A 20,618-nucleotide genomic window follows, 5' to 3' on the forward strand; every position below is an offset into this window, starting at 1 on the left:
CAGTCTGTGAGGGATAATCCATGCTTCCTTAGCATTAACAAGAGATAGCCCAATGCAAATGCTGGCTCAGGAGAGAAGGAGATGTGTTTAAATATTTTTGTTTCATTTTAAGCCTTTCTAAATGCATTTTTATTCCTCACTTTCCCCTCTCCTTCTCAGTGATGCTTCGCTTACGAGCTACTTTCTCCTCATATCCAGGGTGCCCCATCCATGTTGGTGCAGTGGGCGGCTTCTCAGCAGAGTCTTGGGGCCACCTGTTTTCCTGTTCCTCCAGGCCTGGGCATCCTGAAGTGAGACCACCTGGCACACTCTTCCCTAAAATCCTTGGAATCATCTCCATTCTGAAAACTTCCATTCTCGGTTCTCCCTCCCAGGCAGTGGTGGGTATGGGAGCAGACCAGCATATAGGCTTACCAGCGCTGAATTTTGTTTATTTAGCTGGATACACAGCGTCTATGAAGTTGGCTTTTTCATTAACTTGACTTGAGACTCTGCAAGCTGTCTTCTTAATGCTAGTATTAGTGACTTTAAACTTCTTGAATTGATCCTTCTAGAAATGCTTAATTTAGATATTCTGATTACACAGGGGAAGGAACCATAAAGACCATCTTTCTGGTCAGCTTTATTGTTTATTCTCTGAGCAGCTAGTTTGACCATTCTGAAGAAAATAGATGTGGCACTGATTGTCCCATCACCTCTGCCAGGATTCATGATCCTGTAAAAACTACTTTTTCAAAGAGTGAACCATTCTGAATGCCCGGCTTTATAAAGGCCTAAGCCAAGACCCACAGCCTTTAGATTCATCATTTCTGTTTTGTGCTGTTTGTGACGCAGGCTATGTTTGAATGACCCAGAAAATCTCATTTAGTTTAACTTTTAGTTTAACCAACAGTCCTTAAAGTTTGCCTTCTATTAGCTCATTTTGTTCTTGAGATATTGCCACTATTCTTTCTGACTATTGCTATGGATACACCAAGCCAAAGACTTAAACTTTCTGCTCAGTGTTTTATTGCATCCGGTTACCAGCAATGATTGTTTTCCTCGAGTAGGATGCCGATCCTTAACTTAGGTCTGTAGTCTTTCATAATGTCCTCTGGGAAAGATCTTTAAAAATAATTTTTCCTTTAAATGTACATGGTAATTAAAAAAATAACTTATCCTAATAACTTGAAAATTTGGAAAAAACTTTTCTGCTGCCAAAAAAATTATTTTCATATACAAGTTCCATTTGAATGTTCCTGTATTAGCAATCTTAACAATCTATTCCACTTGTTTACATTTCTGTCTTTTAAAAGTTCATATACAAGGTAAATTACATTTTTCCTTTTCTTTTTACTTTTTGTGTTTTTTTCCCTTGCTTTTCCTTCACTTAGAAAACATTCTGACAAGACTTTTTTTTAACAGTCCTCTTTTTAATGTCATGCAAACCAAAAATTTTTTCCTGAGTATCCATTTTGAATTCAGTTCTGTAGTAAATGTTACCAGTTTTGTTTCCTAACTATATTGTGACTGCCTCCCAGTTTTTTTGTTTTTTTTTTTTGCCTCCCAGTTTTTAATTAATCACAATCCACTTTGCTTGTCCCACTCTTAAAATATCCATATACTTTTTATTTTATTACAGTATAGTTGCTTTACATATATTTTTAAATTTGTGCTTTTATTCTTTCATTTTTATCCCTTCATGTCTTCTGCAGGTTGCTCTCTAACAGTTTTCCATTGACCTTTCTATACTACCATATTCTCCTCTCTTTTTTTTTTTTTTGGCCGTGCTGCACGGCATTTGGGATCTTAGTTCCCCAACCAGGGATCAAACCCGCGCCCCCTGCAGTGGAAGTGTGGAGTTGTAACCACTGGACCATCAGGGAAGTCCTCTTTTTTATTTTTTAAATATCGAGGAATATTTGATTATTTTTTCTCGTCTTTTTCTTTTTTTTTGCGGTACGCGGGCCTCTCACTGTCGTGGCCTCTCCCGTTGCGGAGCACAGGCTCCGGACGCGCAGGCTCAGCGGCCATGGCTCACGGGCCTAGCCGCTCTGTGGCATGTGGGATCTTCCCGGACCGGGGCACGAACCCGTGTTCCCTGCATCGGACTCTCAACCACTGCGCCACCAGGGAAGCCCTCTTCTTTTTCTTTATTCATTAGCCTTCCATATCATAGAGAACCCATTACTTTAGGGTTTTTTTAAAAAAATAAAACCATTTTTCTCATGGTTTTATACTTATAAAATGCCTTAGTCTTTTTATTTTTTAGTATCCTATAAAATTCACAGCCTCCATCTCAATATTTTATAGTTTGTCAAAATTGTAACAAAAACTCTTCAATTTGAAGAAAATCGGAGTTCATTTCTAGCTTTCCTTCCCTGAGAAATGCACTTTTTGATCATATTTGTTTATTGTTCTATGGGCAGTAAAAGCAGTGGGTGACCTCCAGGCACACCTTGTGGTTTATTGTTTCTAAAGGACATTCTTTTCCTTTCCTTATAGTTTTATTTTATTCTCCCTCTGAAATATGCCTGAAAGATTAGGCTTACTCTGTGTGGCCTTTAAGGACAGACCCAGGACTAATGGATGGGACTGATAGGGAGGCAGGTTTTGGCTGAACCTGAGGAAAGATGTTTTCTTAAGCTTTTGGAAAAGACAAGAAGCTTCCTGGAGAAATAGTGAGTTCCCTGTCTTTGGAGATATTTAGAAAGAGACTGGATTTGATTTTCTGCCTTGGTAACCTAGCCATCTTTTTTCATTTTGATACCCAGCAGTTCTTATTAATCAGGAGTTACAGAGTTACAGAGGTCAGGACCTAACACAAGAAAGGCACAACTAGTTTTGTCAACGATTTATTGGTATAGGAAGAATCCTCCCTCAAGAAGCAGGTAGAGCCAAAGCAATCTTGAGAATGAAGAACAAAGTTGGAGGTGTCACGCTTTCTGATTTCAAACTGTACTACAAATCTGCAGTAATCAAAACAGTATGGGATTGGCACAAAAACAGACACGTGGACTGATGGAACAGAATAGAGAGCCCAGAAATAAACGCACACTTATATGAGCAATTAATCTACAACAAGAGGCAAGAATATACAGTGGGGAAAAGACAGCCTTTTCACTAAATGGTGTTGGGAAAATTAGACAGCTACATGCAAAAGAATCAAACTGGACTACTTTCTCACACTACCTGCAAAAATAACGCAAAATAGATTAAAGACTTAAATGTAAGACCTGAAAGCATTAAACTCCTAGAAGAAAACATTGACAGTATGCTCTTTGACATTGGTCTTAGCAATGTTTTTTGGATATGTATCCTCAGGCAAGGGAAACAAAAGCAAAAGTAAACAAATAGGACTACCTCAGACTAAAAAGCTTTTGCACAATGAAGGAAACTATCCATAAGATGAAAAGGCAACCCACTGAATGGGAGAAGATATTTGCAAACGATATATCTGATAAGGGGTTAATATCCAAAATGTACAAAAAAATCATATATCTCAACATCAAAAAAGCAAACAGTTCTATTTAAAAATGGACAGAGGGGACTTCCCTGGTGGCGCACTGGTTAAGAATCAGCCTGGCAATGCAGGGGACGTGGTTTCAAGCCCTGGTCTAGGAAGATCCCACATGCCGCGGAGCAACTAAGCCCGTGCACGACTACTGAACCTGCACTCTAGAGCCTGCGAGCCACAGCTACTGAGGCCCACCCGCCACAGAGCCTGTGCTCCACAACAAGAAAAGCCACCACAATGAGAAACCCACGCACCGCAACTAAGAGTAGCCCCCGCTTGACACAACTAGAGAAAGCCCGCACGCAGCAACGAAGACCCAATGCAGCCATAAATAAATAAAGTTTATCAAAAAAAATAAAATGGGCAGAGGGCCTGAATAGACGTTTTTCCAAAGAAGACATACAGATGGCCTACAGTCACATGAAAAAATGTTCAACATCACTAATCATCAGGGAAATGCAAATCAAAACCACAATGAGATACCACCTCACACCTGTCAGAATAGCTATCAAAAAGACAACAAACAACAAGTGTTGATGAGGATGTGGAGAAAATAGAACCCTTGTGCACTGTTGGTGGGATTGTAAGTTGGTGCAGCCACTAGTATGGAGGTTCCTCAAAGAATTAAAAATAGTACTGCCATATGATCCAGCAATTTCACTTCTAAGTATTTATCCAAAGAAAAGAAAAATACTAATTCAAAAAGATAGGGCTTCCCTGGTGGTGCAGTGGTTGAGAGTCCGCCTGCTGATGCAGGGGACACAGGTTCGTGTGCCCCGGTCCGGGAAGATCCCACATGCCGCGGAGCAGCTGGGCCCGTGAGCCATGGCCACTGAGCCTGTGCGTCCGGAGCCTGTGCTTCGCAATGGGAGAGGCCACAACAGTGAGAGGCCCGCGTACCGCAAAACAAAAACAGAAACAAAAACAACAAAAAGATATATAGACCCCAATGTTCATTGTAGCATTAGTTACAATAGCCAAGATAATGAAAGCAGCCTGAGTGACCATTGATAGACAAATGGATAAAGAAGCTATGATGTGTGTATACACACACACACACACACACACACACACACACACACACACACACAGGAATATTACTCATCCATAAAAAATGAAATCTTGCTGTTTGCAACAACATGGATGGATCTAGAGGGTATTATGCTAAATGAAATAAGTTGGAGAAAGACCAATACTGCATGATCTCACGTATATGTGAATCTAAAAAACAAACAAAGCAAAATGAAAACATGCTCGTAGGTACAGAGAACAAACAGGTAGTTGTCAGGAGGGTGGGGTGGGGGATGGGCGAAATAGGTTGAAGGAGATTAAGAGGTATAGACCTCCAGTTATATAATCAGTAAGTCACGGGGATTAATATACAGCATAAAGAATATGGTCAATAATATAATAATGTTATGTGGGGACAGATGTTTACTAGACTTACGGTGATCGTGATATATACAAATGTCAAATCATTATGTATGAAACTAACATAATATTGTACGTCAACTATACTTCAGTTAAAAAAAAAGAAGAAGCAGGTAGAGCAGAGTATTAGGAGCTGTGAGGACAAGAAGAAGTTATTTATACTAGCCCATTACTCCATTTCATTTGTTGCTCTGCTTATGGGTTTACCTAGATTCTGTTGGGTTGAGGGAAGACAGTCCCTTGGTGAGCATGAAAACCGGTGGAGACAATGATGGGTCCTTTCAATATTTTCTCCTCCATGTCTTGTTTTATTATTTTACATTTACTTTTTGTTACCCAGTAATTCTGCATGTTTATCAGTTAGAAAAGCAGTGATCCATTCTTCCTCTGACATTCTTCTTATATGCTTCGTGTAGACTGAGGGGGAATATTCTTATCAATGGAGTGTGTCTTCCCATTCTAGCCATAGAAATGTTTGACTTGGTAACTATGAGGAAGTTTATCCAGTGGTTCACCTTGTTATTTGGAGTTTCTACCTGTGTAGAGAATTATTAGTTATTAGATGTTGTTTAAGATGTAGGAAAGAACCAGCAGCAAGGGGTATCTAGAGTAGTTGCTGTATTGATGTAGGGAGTTGGGAATCAGTATTGCAGTATCTGTTAGGAGAAACAGGTTTGTGTTTTACTTTAAAGGTTGCCCTGGGAAAAGTAAAGAGCTTCCTTTGGGAAGTCTGTAGAGAAGGGCAGGATTTGACTCTCTTGGCTGTGATTCCTTAACTTGTTTGGGTCTAAGACACCTCTGACCAGCCTTAGAAAGCTATGGATCCTCACCCTAGAAACCATCCATTGTATGTATACATAGAATTGTACATACAATTTCAGAGCTTTACAGATTCCCTGAACTTGTCCTGGTTGCTCTACTAAAAGGATGGAGTTCACCTGGCACTTTGACAAAGTGTAGTGCTCAGAGACTATTACTGGGAGGAATCTGTTGAAAACCCCAGGTTGTGATGTGGCTTTGCAGTTTGCCACCTCTTTGTTCTTTTCCTAACTAAATATTGCAGAATTCTTGATATTGGAAGTGACAATGAACAGGCCAGTTGTAGTGGGGGAAGTTGGCTTCTTTCCTATTAATTTCATCTTCTTTCTATCACTTTTTAAAAAGACTGACTGCTCCTGGGGCAGAACACAGCAGCTGCACCACATCGTGGGCTTTGGAGCAGAAAACAAAGAGTCAAAAACTCTATGGGTAGCTTTAAAGAAAAACGCATGAACTTACAATTGATATTTTATCCAGATTATAGGGAAATTATCTAATCACAAAAAAATTATGACTCTCACCCATAAATAACTGGAGATCTTCAGTGAACCTGGAACAGAATATCCTTGGCTCTTGTGAGAAGGCATTTATTTTAGTCGTGGATGTGAGCAGAGATGCTGCAGGAATGCTGTGGGTTGTGGCTTTGGTTGGTATAGTTATCTGGTGGCTACCTTACCTGTGCAGTTTAGCAGATACTCTCAAGTCAGGTGTGTGTTTTGCTTGATGCTGGGAATTCAAGTCGTTGCTCCTGCTCTTGCACTTGCAGTCAAGTGGCCTACGATGTGTACTCAGGTAGAAAAAGGTTTTATCAATCCAACTGATTTTCTCCCCCTCCATTTTTCCACTCAGCTTTTCCCCAGACCTGGCTCTGGACTCACCAGGCACTGACCACTTTGTCATCATTGCCCAACTGAAGGAAGAAGTAGCCACTCTAAAGAAGATGCTGCATCAAAAGGATCAAATGATTTTAGAGAAAGAGAAGAAGGTACTGTTTAGTTAGTGCTTCCCAGGTCAGAATGAGACAGGCGGGTAAGATATGTGGTGCAGGGCATGATGCTGTTTTTTTGTTTTTGTTTTTTATAAATTTATTTATTTATATTTGGCTGCGTTGGGTCTTCGTTGCTGTGCACGGGCTTTCTCTAGTTGCAGTGAGTGGGGGCTACTCTTTGTTGCAGTACATGGGCTTCTCATTGCGGTGGCTTCCCTCTTGTTGTGCGGTTTCTCTCTTGCACCTGGGCTTCAGTAGTTGTGGCATATGGACTCAGTAGTTGTGGCTCGCAGGCTCTAGAACGCAGGCTCTCAGTATTTGTGGCGCATGGGCTTAGTTGCTCCGTGGCATGTGGGATCTTCCCGGACCAGGGCTCGAACCTGTGTCCCCTGCATTGGCAGGCGGATTCTTAACCACTGTGCCACCAGGGAAGTCCCAAAAGTTGATTTTTCTTTCTTAAATTTGGAAGAAGCTTCCACTTCTAAGGGAGGACCGATGTTGACCAAGCTTACAGAGATGATGTGTAAAAATATAATGTCTGCCTCTTAATTCACAACTATAATGTCTGCCTCTTAATATAACAGAGTACTACTCTTTTCGGCATAAGCTGTCTAGGAAGCTTGTAATCAGAGGGTGCTGAATGAGCACGGAGTTGGGACAAGAGGAAGTAGTTACATAATTGGAATTTTTAGTGCTCTCAGGCTAGGAGAACCTGATGCCTCCATCTCTATTATTGGTATGGCTGTGTCCAGGGGACAGTAATACTCAAAATATGTGGACCAGGTCTCTCTCCTCCCTGGACAGTGTTCAGGTAGGCCTTCCTCTGTAACTGCATCACTTTGTTTACTATTGCTGATAACGCCCTTCCTGAGTGACCTACTCTTTGAGCTCATTAATATCTTCAGTAAAGCCTTATTCTGGTCGAAGAGCCATCTCCGCCTCTTTCGGGGAATTTTTTATGTCCTTGTTCTGATTCATATCTATTGTTTCTTATTTTCAGATTGTTAGAGAATATCTCATTTTTGCCTTAATATTTTAATAACAATAAAAATAATAGCTAACTTTTTTGGAGGCTTACTGTGTGCCTGAGCCCATTCTAAGTGCTTATATATATTAACTCATTTATCCCCATAACAACACGTTGCGGTAGGAATTATTATTGTCATCATTTCATAGATAAACAGTACCTTCAGTATTTTTCCCCTTAGGGCTCCAGTCCCTTCCTCTAGCTCTGTTTTCTTCCGGAGGCTGTTATGTTGTTTTGCACTGTGTTCGGAATGCTATGATTCATTCTGAATGGCTAACAAAGACATTTATAATGTTAAAATCTTTATGTGCATTCTTTGCATCTGATTTCTACCTCATCTTACAGATGAGGAAGTGGACCCAAGAGGATTAAACGACCAAATTAAATGTCCGAATCACACAGCTGATAAATGACAGAACAAAGGAATGAACCCAAATCTTCCTGACCCTACTGTGCTGTGTTTCTACTCTGCCAGTAAGGTGGAGATTCATGGGAAGAGACCAGTATTCTTTCCAATTTACTACATGACTGTCAGATGAAAGCAGACCCAAGTATGTTTTCTTCATGAACTAGATCAGAATGACACATAAAAGGATTTTTGCAAAATAGAGACAAAATGAACACTTGTTTCTAGTGCTTTGCAATTGCGGGATCTTAGTTCCCTCACCAGGGATTGAACCTGGACCAGGGCAGCGAAAGCGCTGAGTCCTAACCACTGGACCGCCAGGGAATTCCCACAAAGTTAGGGTTTTAGAAAGAGCAAACACAAGTAGTAGATTATTTCCCATAACTTTCAGGATCAAGGTCACACTCTTGGGTTGGAACACAGGCTCTTCCACATCATGCCTGCCTATCAGTAGCCTCATCTCCTGACACTCTCATCAGTCATTTGAACACGCTCTCAGTTATCTCTCACTCTGCCTGTGCCCATACTGTTCCCTTTGCTCGGATGCCCTTTTCCTTACCTCATGTGCCAGTTGCTGCTTGTGCCTCAAAACTCAGCTCACACATCACTTCTCTGATTTAGATACCTCTTCTCTGTGTTCCTTGAATAGCATAGTAAATAGAAGGCCTGGAGTTTGAATTCTAGCTCTGCTACTTGCTAACATGTATGATCTTGGCCACTTTACTTAACCTTTTCTAAGGCTTTGATGTTCCCATCTATAAAATGGGAAGAATAACATTACTGTCCCACAGGGTTGTCATAGGATTGAATGAAATAATATAATCAAACAGTTTGCCTGGAACAAGGTAAAAATTCAGTAAATGGCAGCAGCTGTTATTCTCATGGCTTCTCTCAAACTGTCAGTCATATTTGTTATAATCACTGATTTATTTGGAGGTATTTGAAAGATGATTGCATATATTAAATACATGAAATATCTAAAACCTTCTAGTAAGTGGTTAAGTATCAAACATGCTATTTCAGGATTTTGTGTAATTTTCAGGAAATCATTAGAAAAAATAGGATACACAGTTCCCTGGCTTTGATTTAGGTATGAATCTTTAGGAGAGCCCTGGATTTCATTAATTTGGGGGACCATTTAGCACTCTGGTACCAAAACATTTCTCATTGCACAGAGATTTCTTCTGGTCACTCTGCCTTTTTTTTCCCTCAGATCACAGAGCTGAAGGCTGATTTTCAATACCAAGAATCTCAGATGAGGGCCAAAATGAACCAGATGGAGAAAACCCACAAAGAAGTTACAGAACAATTGCAGGTGACTCTTCCTATTTAATATGGTAACTCTGGTTTATTTAGCTGATGGTATTTTAAGTGATCATCTCTTAGATTTCTTTTTTCTCAGAGAATTGACAAATCATATTAATCCGCCTTATAGATGTCTTTTAATATTTTCTCTTAGATGTGTTCTGATCTTTTTCTCTCAAAAACAGTGGAATTAATAAATGTGCTCTTTGATTTTTGGATCAACCAGATGTGATTCCAGATGTCTGAATTGTAAATTCTGTTTATCCAGCACATTAAGGCGCTCCACGGTTTGTTTGTGTTGCATAAAGCATCCTTTTGTAATAGTGGATCCCAGGAGATTGAAGTACACTGATTAATCTCCAGCAAATACTTTCTTCCCTCTGAACCAAACCCGAGAGCTTTCTGTTGTTTTCTGCCTCTAGAATTTGTTCACCTCTTCCTGACCTCTGCATTGTCTCCCTTAGCATCTGCATGAAAAACATAGCCTATCCTGCTAAAACATCTTGTGATTTTTTTTTAAAGGCCAAAAACCGAGAGCTCCTGAAGCAGGCAGCTGCCTTGTCCAAGAGCAAGAAGTCAGAGAAGTCAGGAGCTATAACCTCTCCGTGAGAGACCACAAGGACGCTCCTGGCAATAGCAATGGATTCCTGGGTTAGGGTGGCAATGTAGCTGTTCTCTGGGAATTGCAAGCTTTCTTAAGAAATCTCTCTTTTACTATAGTTATCCTTCTTTGTGCAATTGCAGTGGGGCTGAGTGGAAACACCTGGTTTGTGCTATATTATGACTGCATGCTTGAATGTTTGGGGTTTCAGGCTCTCTCTCTCTCTCTCTCTCTCTCCCACTCTCTCTCACTCTCCCTCACTCCCCTCTCTACCCCCAACCCTCCTCTCAGTACTACTGTCTCTCTGTCTGTCTCTCTTTTGTTACTTTTTTATGTGTGTGTGGTGGTCACTGCTCAGTGTTATGTGCAGAATGGTTTGGTTTTTTTTGTTTGGTCCAGCATGGCATCCTGCCATACCCATGAGCAAATAGTTGGCATTAATTACATATCACTGCCACCCTCTGAACTTTGAAAACTGCCACCTTAAGACTTGGTACAGTGGAAGAGAATTTTTCTCTCCAGTAAACCTTTTGCTTCAGGGTATACTCTTGGGTTTTTTTCCAGGTGTATTATGTACTTTGTACTATGTATAGCCAGAGTTTTATTTATTTTTTAAAAAAAGAAACTTTTTCTTGATAAAGGAGTAATGGTAGCCTAGCTTGTTCTTCTTGTAAAAGTAATGCCTCTTAAAAAAAAGTCCTACTCTCTAGCGTTTAGTAAAAGAATCAGATCTTTTCTTTCTTGTTACCTTGGAGTCTTAAAAACTGATTGCTAGGGTGAAACAATTCAATATATAAGTATGGAGTTAAGTGCCTTTTGGAGGATTTCTTGGAAGACCATGTAAGAAGATACTTAAGGTAGCAAAGATTTGGGCAGTCTGTCTTTCTAAGTAAAGGCAGAAAGAAGGGTTGTCCAGGTTGTACTGGACACTTCTCTCCCCAACCCCTTTCTTGATTGTTTTACATGACTGATTTTAAATTCTCACACTGCCACCTCTTTTTTAAAAAATGCCCTTTACTTATATCGGTTGTCATACTGGGCCATTTTCAGGTAACTTTTTTTTTTACATGATTCAAAATGGGATAATATTCAGACTACAGAGCATTTTGGAGGTTAGTATGAGCTGCTCAAGTATGGACTGTAAGTCCTGGGAGAATGATATCACTGTACCTTTTCCCCACTCCTCCTCACCCACCCCAGCCTGTACACTCCCTGCCTTTAATGGAAATGTGTTGAAAACAGGTGCTTCTCAAAAGCAGCTTGGCCACAGCCTGAACTGTGTCCTGTTTTCCCTTCTTGACCCAATAGGCACATGGATTCTCTTTTCCAGGTGAGAGGATAGATTTGCATTTCTAGCCGTACTCTCAGGTCCTCTAGATGATGTTTGTGAAAGGAACTAGAGATGTGTAGTGTGCCATGAAACAGTAAAACCAGCTACCTTGGAATCATTAATGCAGGGGGTGGTACTAGAGTTAGAGGTAATCATAAGGGCAGATGACATTTGTACCTCAGTCTACCAAAAGTGTAGCAGTAAGTTTAACTTGCTAGGCATTTCCTAGGAGCAAATGCTTCTAATCTGTGAGCATTCTCACAAGTGGAGCCATGCACATAATTGGACAGAGATGTGGCAATGAGTGGCTTCCTTCTGGTAAGAGGAACAATGGACCATGTTACTTATCCATCACTCTAGTAGAGGATGTAATTTTCCCTTCTAAGCAAGGGAAATGGCAGTGCTAAACAGTTTTGTAACTTTTTGAATGAGAAACTTTTAGGTAAAGATAAACTGTCAGATAATATTTTCAGCTGCATTTACATTGACTATGGGGAAAAGATTGTGAAAAAAGTTACAGTCATTTTTTTTTTATTTTAAAGGCTTGAGAAATTCTGTTACATGAAGTGACAATGTAAAAACACATTTAGTTTTATACTAAATCTTTTTTTAAGGTCTTGGCATTTAATATAAAGCAAATCCACACATTTTCTAACTTTCCACAAGTTCCAAAAAGGGAAGGAAGAAACTTCAATCTTGAAATTTTGGTTTTTAAAAATCATGACACTGTTTTACCGTGAAATTGAGTAGCTAACTTTTGGTAACACCTTTTGTTTATTTGTATGTTTGTAATAATGGACCTTTTAAAACACAGGAATGTTTTGGTTTGTACAGACTTTGAAAAATGTGTGTTAATAAAAATTCATATTGACTTAAGTATAATTGGTTTTTTTTTTTTTTCATTTCTTGCTGGTTCACCAATAGACATATCCCATAATCCCCTTCAACCTAGAAAAGAGTCAGTTTGTCTTGCTTGTAGAATTTAAACAATTAAAAACCTAACAGTGCTAATAGGGAGTTTTATGTCCATCAGAGAATAAAATCATTCTCTTTCTTCTTTGAGTTTATTTATTCAGTTTAAGTGCTTGCTTTGTTATAAGCACTGGTAGGCAATGAGGATACAGCAGTGAAGACAATTGACAAAGTTACTCTCCTCATGAGGCTCCCATTTAATGGAATATTGGACAACACCATTGTTCCTTGATTTTATATTTACCATTATTACTCAAAATTAATACGGGATGAATCCTTATAAGGTATGAGTGAAAGGTTTTTGAGATGTCATCTCAAGGAGAGGAATGTATTGGTTTGAAACATTGGTGCTAGTAGGTTTCTAAATAACAGGTGCCTTTCAGACATTATCACTGTCACATCCTGGTCATTCTGTTCTATAGGTGCAATGACAACTTATTTTCTCTAAATAAAGATAGTTTTATAGGTGCTATGGTCTGAATGTTTATTGCCCCTCTCCTCTCCGCCAGATTCATATGTTGAGATCCTAACGCCTAGTGATGGTAGTATTAGGAGGTGAGGACTTTAGGAGGAGCTTAGGTTCTGCCCTCATGAATGGGATTAGTGCCCTCATAAAGGATGCTCCAAATAAATCCCTTGCCCCTTCTACCATATGCCAGCTATGAATCTGGAAGAGGGCCCTCATTAGAATGCTGACCCCTTGATCTTGAACCTCCCAGCTGCCAGAAATGTGAAAAATAAATTTCTGTTGTTTATAAGCTACCCAGTCTGTGATATGTTGTTATAGCAGCCCAAACAGACTACGACAGTAGGTTATGTTTATGACCACATTTATTGTGTGAATGACCTCAATTTACCCATTTACACAGCCGTATAAACGGCTGTAGGGAAAGAATATAGTGTAAACAGAGAAAGATATCATCTAGTTCTTCAGGAAGTTCTTCAACCACTCTAACTAACCTTAAAAGCAACTTAGCAGGATTTTGGTTGCATCCTTTTCAGTTTAAGACCGTATGTTACCTGCAGTATAGCTATCTTCACCTAACGGTCAGTTCGAGGATTTGGGGGGAGGGGCCGTTTCCGGGAAGGTCCAAACTGTCAGGACCTACAGAGTGTTGTGGTTATTATTCCTGCATAACAAATTACCCCCAAATTTAGGTGTTTTGCTTTTGTTTTGTTTTTTGGCTGTGCCGGGGGCTCGTGGGATCTTAGCTCCCTGACCGAGGCAGTGAAAGCACTGAGTCCTAACCACTGGACCGCCAGGGAACTCCCCAAAATTTAGTGTTTGAAAACAACCATTTTAATATGCCCACAAACTCTGTTGATCAAGAATTTGGACAGGGCACTGTGGGGACGACTGGTCTTTGTTCTTTAATGTCTGGGTCCTCAGCTGGGAAGATTCAAAAGCTGAAGGAAACTTATTGGAACTGAAATCATCTCTCTGAAGGCTCTGCTTACTTGTGTATCTAGTGCCTGGACTGAGATGACAAAGTCTAGTAATGCTGAATGAAGCTCCTATGTAGGGCCCCTCCATATATACCTTGCCTTCTCCAGCATGATAGGCTCAAGGTAATCAGACTTCTTCCATGGTGGATCAAGACTCCAAGCACAAGTGAACAATTCTGAAGCTGTGTTTCATCATCGGACCTGTCCTCAGAGGTCACATTACCTCACTTCTGCAGCATTTTATTGGTCAAAGCAGTCAGGAGTCCATCCAGACTCAAGGGGAGGGGACGTAGATCCCTTCTCTTGATGAGAAGGTGACAAAGTAGAAGAGCGTGTGGGATGGAAGCTACCGTGGAGGCTATTTTAAAAAATATAATCTGCCAGACTTCCCTGGTGGCGCACAGTGGTTAAGAATGCGCCTGCCAATGCAGGGGACACGGGTTCGAGCCCTGGTCCAGGAAGATCCCACATGCCGCGGAGCAACTAAGCCCGTGTGCCACAACTACTGAGCCCATGTTCCACAACTACTGAAGCCCGTGTGCCTAGAGCCTGAGCTCTGGAACAAGAGAAGCCACCACAATGAGAAGGCCACGCACCACAGCGAAGAGAAGCCCCTGCTCGCCGCAACTAGAGAAAGCCTGCGCGCAGCAACGAAGACCCAACAACGAAGACCCAACGCAGCCAAATATAAATAAATAAACTTATTAAAATATATATATATATAAAATCTGCCACATAGAGCATGGATTTTGGAAACAAACCGAATTTAAGAGAACAAGGCACAAGGCAGAAGCTGCAATGACTTTCGTGGCCTATCTTTGGATGTCACACTGCATCATTTCTGCAATACCCTATTGGTTACAGAAGACAAATTACTGACACTGGACTTCCCTGGTGGCACGGTGGTTAAGAATCCGCCTGCCAATGAAGGGCACACGGGTTCGAGTCCTGGTCCGGGAAGATCCCACAAGCCATGGGGCAACTAAGCCCATGCGCCACAACTACTGAGCCTACATGCCACAGCTACCGAAGCCCGTGCGCCTAGAGCCTGTGCTCCGCAGCAAGAGAAGCCACCACAATGAGAAGCCCGCGCACTGCAACAAAGAGTAACACCCGCTCGCTGCAACTAGAGAAAGCCTGCACACAGCAACAAAGACCCAACGCAACCAAAAATAAGTAAATAAATTTTTTAAAAAATTACTGACACTATTCAATGTGGGATGGGACTACCCATGTGCATTCATATCAGGAGGCAGAACCACTGGGGTCCATCTTGGAGACTGGCTACCACGTTGACCTTTGACCAATAAGATTGATTAACAACTATGTGAATCTCTGGATTTTGAAGGCAGGAATGACAGTTGGCATTTGGGGGAAAGGAGTTCATATTTCTTAGTTATGACTGGAGTCAAATAACCACTTTGCCTGCCAGTGCTTGTCAGGCTGTCACTGAAGCAGATTATCAACTCTACTTGAAAAGTGAGACTGTGTAAGGCTGTGGTTAGCTCTAAAGTCAGACTGCCTGTGTGTGAGTTCTATCTCTACTTAGGGTTGTTGTGAGGATTAAATAATGTATGTAGAAGTCTCTAAAACAGTGCTTGGCACATAGTATGCACTCGATTTTTTAAGCTATTATTATCACAGAATCTACATTGTTTCTTGAGAGAGAAAACAGTGACAAAATAGAGTGAACATATATGCTCACTTTTTAAAATTTTATTTTATTTATTTTAACTTTTTTGGCTGCATTGGGTCTTCGTTGCAGCGCACGGGCCTTCTCCAGTTGTGGCAAGCGGGGGCTACTCTTCGTTGCAGTGTGCAGTCTTCTCATTGCGGCAGCTTCTCTTGTTGCGGAGCACGGGCTCTAGGTGCGCAGGCTCAGTAGTTGTGGCACTCGGGCCTAGCTCCACGGCATGTGGGATCCTCTCAGACCAGGGCTTGAACCCGTGTCCCCTGCATTGGCAGGCGGACTCCCAACGACTGCGCCACCAGGGAAGCCCTGTTCATTTGTTTTTTGTTTCCAAAGTTACTTTATCTCCAGATCACTTTATCCCCAGATTCACGCAACCCACAACTTTTATATCTTTTTTTCAACTCCACATTACCCACCTCATGCGTGCCACTTCATTACACTGATCCTTAGAGTGCCATTTTTCTTTACGTTTAATAAGATATAACTTGCATCTGGTAAAATTTATCCTTCTCAGTGTATACATCAAAAAGATTTTGATGGATGTATGCAGTTGTGTAGTCACCACAGTCAAGACATGGAACATTTCCATCAGCACAAAAACTTCCCTTGTGCCCCTTGGCAGTCAGTTCCCTCCCCCAGCTCCAGCCCCTGGCAACCATTAATCTGATCTCTATCCTTATAGTCTGGCCTTTTCCAGAATGTCATATAAATGGAATCAAACAGTATGTAGACTTTCATGTCTGACTTCTTTCATTTAGCATATGCATTTGAGATTCATCCACGTTGTTTCACGTCTCAGTAAATTTATTCTATGTTGCAGTAGTTTGTTCCTTCTTATAGCTGATAAGTTTTCCATTGATAGAGGTACCACAATTTGTTTATCTATTCAGCAGCTGACGGATATTTGAGTTATTTCTAATTTTTGGTTACTATGAATAAAGCTAACACATTTGCATACACATCTTTATATGAACATGTGCTTTCATTTCTCTTGGGTAAATACCTGGCAGTGGGATTGCTGGATTGCATGATAAATTTATGTTTAATTTTCTAAGAAACTGACAAACTTTTCCAAGTGGTTGTACAGGTTTGCATTCCCACTGGCAATATATGACGAGTGCTAATTTTAACACAGTCTTCTTTGCAAACTTCTTTGAATTTCTCCACTGACTCTTCCCCACATTTCCCAGAAAGCTTGTTATATTGGTGATAATGATACTTTATTTTTAAAATATGAGATGTATTTACTGAAGTGTAGCATATATACAGAAGAGGACACACATCACAAATGTATGACTTGATGAATTTTCACAAAGTAAACACAGTTATATAATCACCATCCGGATCAAGAAAGACTGCTACCAGCACCCTAGCCCATCTCATGTGCCCATTCCTAGTCACTCCCTCTCCTCCTCAAAAGTGAGAGTTCCATGGTGGCCTAATGCTTAGGGTTCCAGGTTTTCATTGCCGTGGCCTGGGTTCAGTCCCTGGTCGGGGAACTGAGATCCTGTATAGCTGCACAGCAACTACATGCTATTCTGAATTTTAATAATATAGATTCATTTTGCTGGTTTTGAACCTAATAAATATGGGATAATACAAAGTGTACTCATCTTTGTCTACTTCTTTTGCTACACGTTATGTTGGACAAGGTCACCCACATTGCTCACATAGCAGTAGGCCATGAATTTTCATGCTCTATGATACTACAATTTATCCATCCTACTGTCGATGTACATTTGAGCTGTTTCCAGTTTGGAACTTGTAAAAATAAATGCTGCTCTGGCCATCTTCATAATAGCTTCGAACTGGCAACTATCCAAATGCCCATAAATAAGAGAATGGATAATCAAATTGTAGTAAGATAAAATACTACTCAGCAATAAAGACCAAACCACTGACATGTGCAATATCATGGATAAATCTCAAAAACATTATGTTAATTGAAATAAGCCAACACTAAAGAATACATAACGTATGCTCCCTTCTTGATGGAGCCTGAGAATAGGCAAAACTAATCTGTAATGATAAAAATCAGACAGTGATTTCTGGGGAATTGATTAGAAAGAGGAGAATTGATTAGAAAGGAACACAGCCTGGACTTCCCTGGTGGCGCAGTGGTTAAGAATCCAGCTGCCAATGCAGAGGACACGGGGTCGAGCTCTAGTCCGGGAAGATCCCATATGCCACGGAGCAACTAAGCCCGTGTGCCACAACTACTGAAGCCTGCACGCCTAGAGCCCACGCTACACAAGAGAAGCCACTGCAATGAGAAGCCTGTGCCCCGCGACGAAGAGTAGCCCCTGCTCGCTGCAACTAGAGAAGCCTGCGTGCAGCAACGAAGACCCAGCGGAGCCAAAAATAAATAAATAAAATAAATTTAAATAAATAAGACATTACAAAATGTGACTTACAAAAGAAAAACATCTCTTAAAAGAAAAAAAAGAAAGGAATACAGCCTGGGGAAACTTCCTTGGGTAACAGTGAAAGTGTTTTATTTCTGTTTGGATGGTTGTTACGTGGGTATATACAAATGTCAAAATTCATTGAAATGAACACTTAATACCTGTGTATTCTATTGTGTGTTAATTATGATGAAATAAAAATTAATACAGAGAAATGCTGCTTAGTCGTAAAAAATGCTGTCATGAACTTTCCGATACTTGGTTTTTGGAACACATATGGATGCACATCTGTTGAGTATACAGGTAGGAGTAGAATTGCTGGGTCATAGAATATGTATGAATCATGGCTCTGCAATTTAATAGCTGGATGACATTGGGCAAGTGCCCAGAACCTCTAGAGAACACCAGTTTCCTTATCTGTTACCAAGGAGCTAATCTCACCTTGATGGGTCCGAACCATGAAAACTGTTTTTGTCAATTAGCAAAAAGACATAATGCTGAGAAACCTCATTTTCTAAAAGCACTGCTTTTTCAGAAAATTTGCTATTTGAAATATCAGTAAGAATGGAATATTCCACTCTCGCCTGGAGGATCTGAGTTACTTTGACACAGAGAAGCAGCCTCAATTTCCAACCCAGGTGCAGAGCTTCAGATAAGGGGTTTCCAGATACAGCATTCCACATTTATCTTCACGCTGTAGTTTCCAAGGAAACAGGATTCTGAGTCTTCTTGTTAGCTCAGGCCTGATGATAATCCCTTTACACATAGCCTGGTGTGCTTTGAGGCTATCAAAAACACTGCTTCTTTTAAATTTTACCTATACTCCATCTTTCCAAATCCTGGAATAATTCTATCTCTCCCGTGCTTGGTGAGATACCCCATGATTCCTCTGTTGTGTCGTCCCCCTTGCAGCAGTAAGTTAATAAACCTAACCTTGTCAGACCATATAAAGATAAAGCCACTTTATCAGATGGGCTTTATCTTGGGTATTACCAATAACTTTGTAAAATGTGTTCACATTACCTGGATGGACATTAAGAAATGATAGCTATTTTTTATTATTCATGTATAAATTCAATATATGTTCATTTGACATCTAGTATTTGCAAGGCACAAATGTATTGCTATGAGAGATAGCACAAGATAGCCATGGCACAGATGGAAAACCACATTTTATTTTAGCTGGAGAAAGAAACCAACAATAACAACCACCACTATGTTTTCAATCCTAGGAGAAAAATACCTTTACTGAACTTCACTTTAAATAGAATCAAATGTAAATGAAAACATTCTCAAGACTATTTTATAGGTAAAAAGTACAATGTACACGATTTACTATAAGATAGGACATAAAACTATGGATTCTAAGAAATCGTATGGTTTTAATAACCAGGATGAGAGGACCCAAATGTCTGTCCTTCTCTAAAGAGAAAAAATTGCTCTTATAAATGCTCCAACGAAAAATAGAGACAGCATTGCTTACAAAAGCTCTAAGGCTGAATGCAGGCTCATTCACCCATTTAGGGTCCCCTCCTACACAGGCAAGCAGCTTCCTCTCTTGGTCATTCCCCAGAGATTGCAAAGCAGACTGGAGTGAAGTGGGGTGGAGAATACAGGAAACAAACACTGCCAGTTCCCCTTCACTTCTCTCTATCTTGATCTCCTCCAACAGCAAAATCCTACTCTTGTCTCTCCATCTAACATATGCTCACAAAATGCAGTCTTCCATGGGAACATTGAGGTCATACACTCCAAATTACTTAAGAGAATGATTTTAAAAATTTGACAGTCTAGTTCTCCAAGAAATCCTGGTTTGGGATATAGATGAAGAAATTATTTGGGAGGGATTTAGATGGAGAATGAATTTGGTAATATAAGAATGTGTTTTAGGGACATAGCAAGATGACAATACAATTAGCTTAGTGTTTGGGTTTTGCAGTCAAATCTCAGAAAAACAAATTAACCTCTATGGTCTTAACTTTCTCAACTGTAAAAGGGAAAATAATAATGCTTGCTCTGTCGAGTTACTTTACTTCAACATTAAAAAAATCGATTGTCCGTTATCTAGTCTGAAGGTAAAAATATAGTTAGAACATCGTCCCTTGCTGTGAAAGAGCTTATGAACAACTGAATTGCAGTGAGGGGATCACAAATAATACGTGCTCAAGAAATCTTATTATTATCATTTTATTGTTTAGACTAGAAGAGGGGTGGAGGGAAAAATGAAAGTAATTTGTAAACCATAAAAGTGCACTCCAATAAAGATGTAAAAAAAATAATAATAAAAAAAAGTGCTCCACAAATCCTAACAAAGCCCTAGAGGATGGAAGCAGAGTGAGGAATTTCAGCAGTTTGGTTACGGATCTGGGTTTCAAGGCTGTCGAATTCTCCATATTTGGGCCTGAATGCTCAGAATAGAACAGAATAGGATGTTAGGGCTGAGATCATCTGGTACAATTTTATGCTAATCGAAAAATTCTTGCCTTCTGTCACCGTGCCCTGGCGATAAACAACACCGCCACCTCAGATTCTCCAATCCGAGCCCCAATGGTATGATGTCATCACCCCGCCCCGCATCCCCAAGCTCCAGGGCGTCACGTCTCTAAGCTACCGTGCCTACACCGGTTCCAGAGGCGCCTGCGCAATGTGGGGGAGCCAGGGCGGACGTGTGCGCGCTGCGAGGGGGCGGGGCTAGCGCT

The 20,618-nt window shown here is 40.5% G+C and overlaps 1 protein-coding gene across 2 annotated transcripts in view; it reads left to right on the forward strand.

Moving 5' to 3' along the window:
- Positions 1-10,081, forward strand: part of FAM76A (family with sequence similarity 76 member A) — a 25,230-nt gene extending 15,149 nt beyond the window's left edge. For both annotated transcript variants that reach the window (XM_065877351.1, XM_065877360.1), the window contains 3 exons: positions 6,596-6,731; positions 9,381-9,482; positions 9,995-10,081. In XM_065877351.1, the coding sequence (XP_065733423.1) occupies positions 6,596-6,731; positions 9,381-9,482; positions 9,995-10,081 (325 nt within the window). The remainder of the gene's footprint in view (positions 1-6,595; positions 6,732-9,380; positions 9,483-9,994) is intronic.
- Positions 10,082-20,618: the final 10,537 nt, after the last annotated feature.

The sequence above is a fragment of the Phocoena phocoena genome, chromosome 1, assembly GCF_963924675.1.
Source record: "Phocoena phocoena chromosome 1, mPhoPho1.1, whole genome shotgun sequence".
In the NCBI taxonomy this organism is placed as follows: domain Eukaryota; kingdom Metazoa; phylum Chordata; class Mammalia; order Artiodactyla; family Phocoenidae; genus Phocoena; species Phocoena phocoena.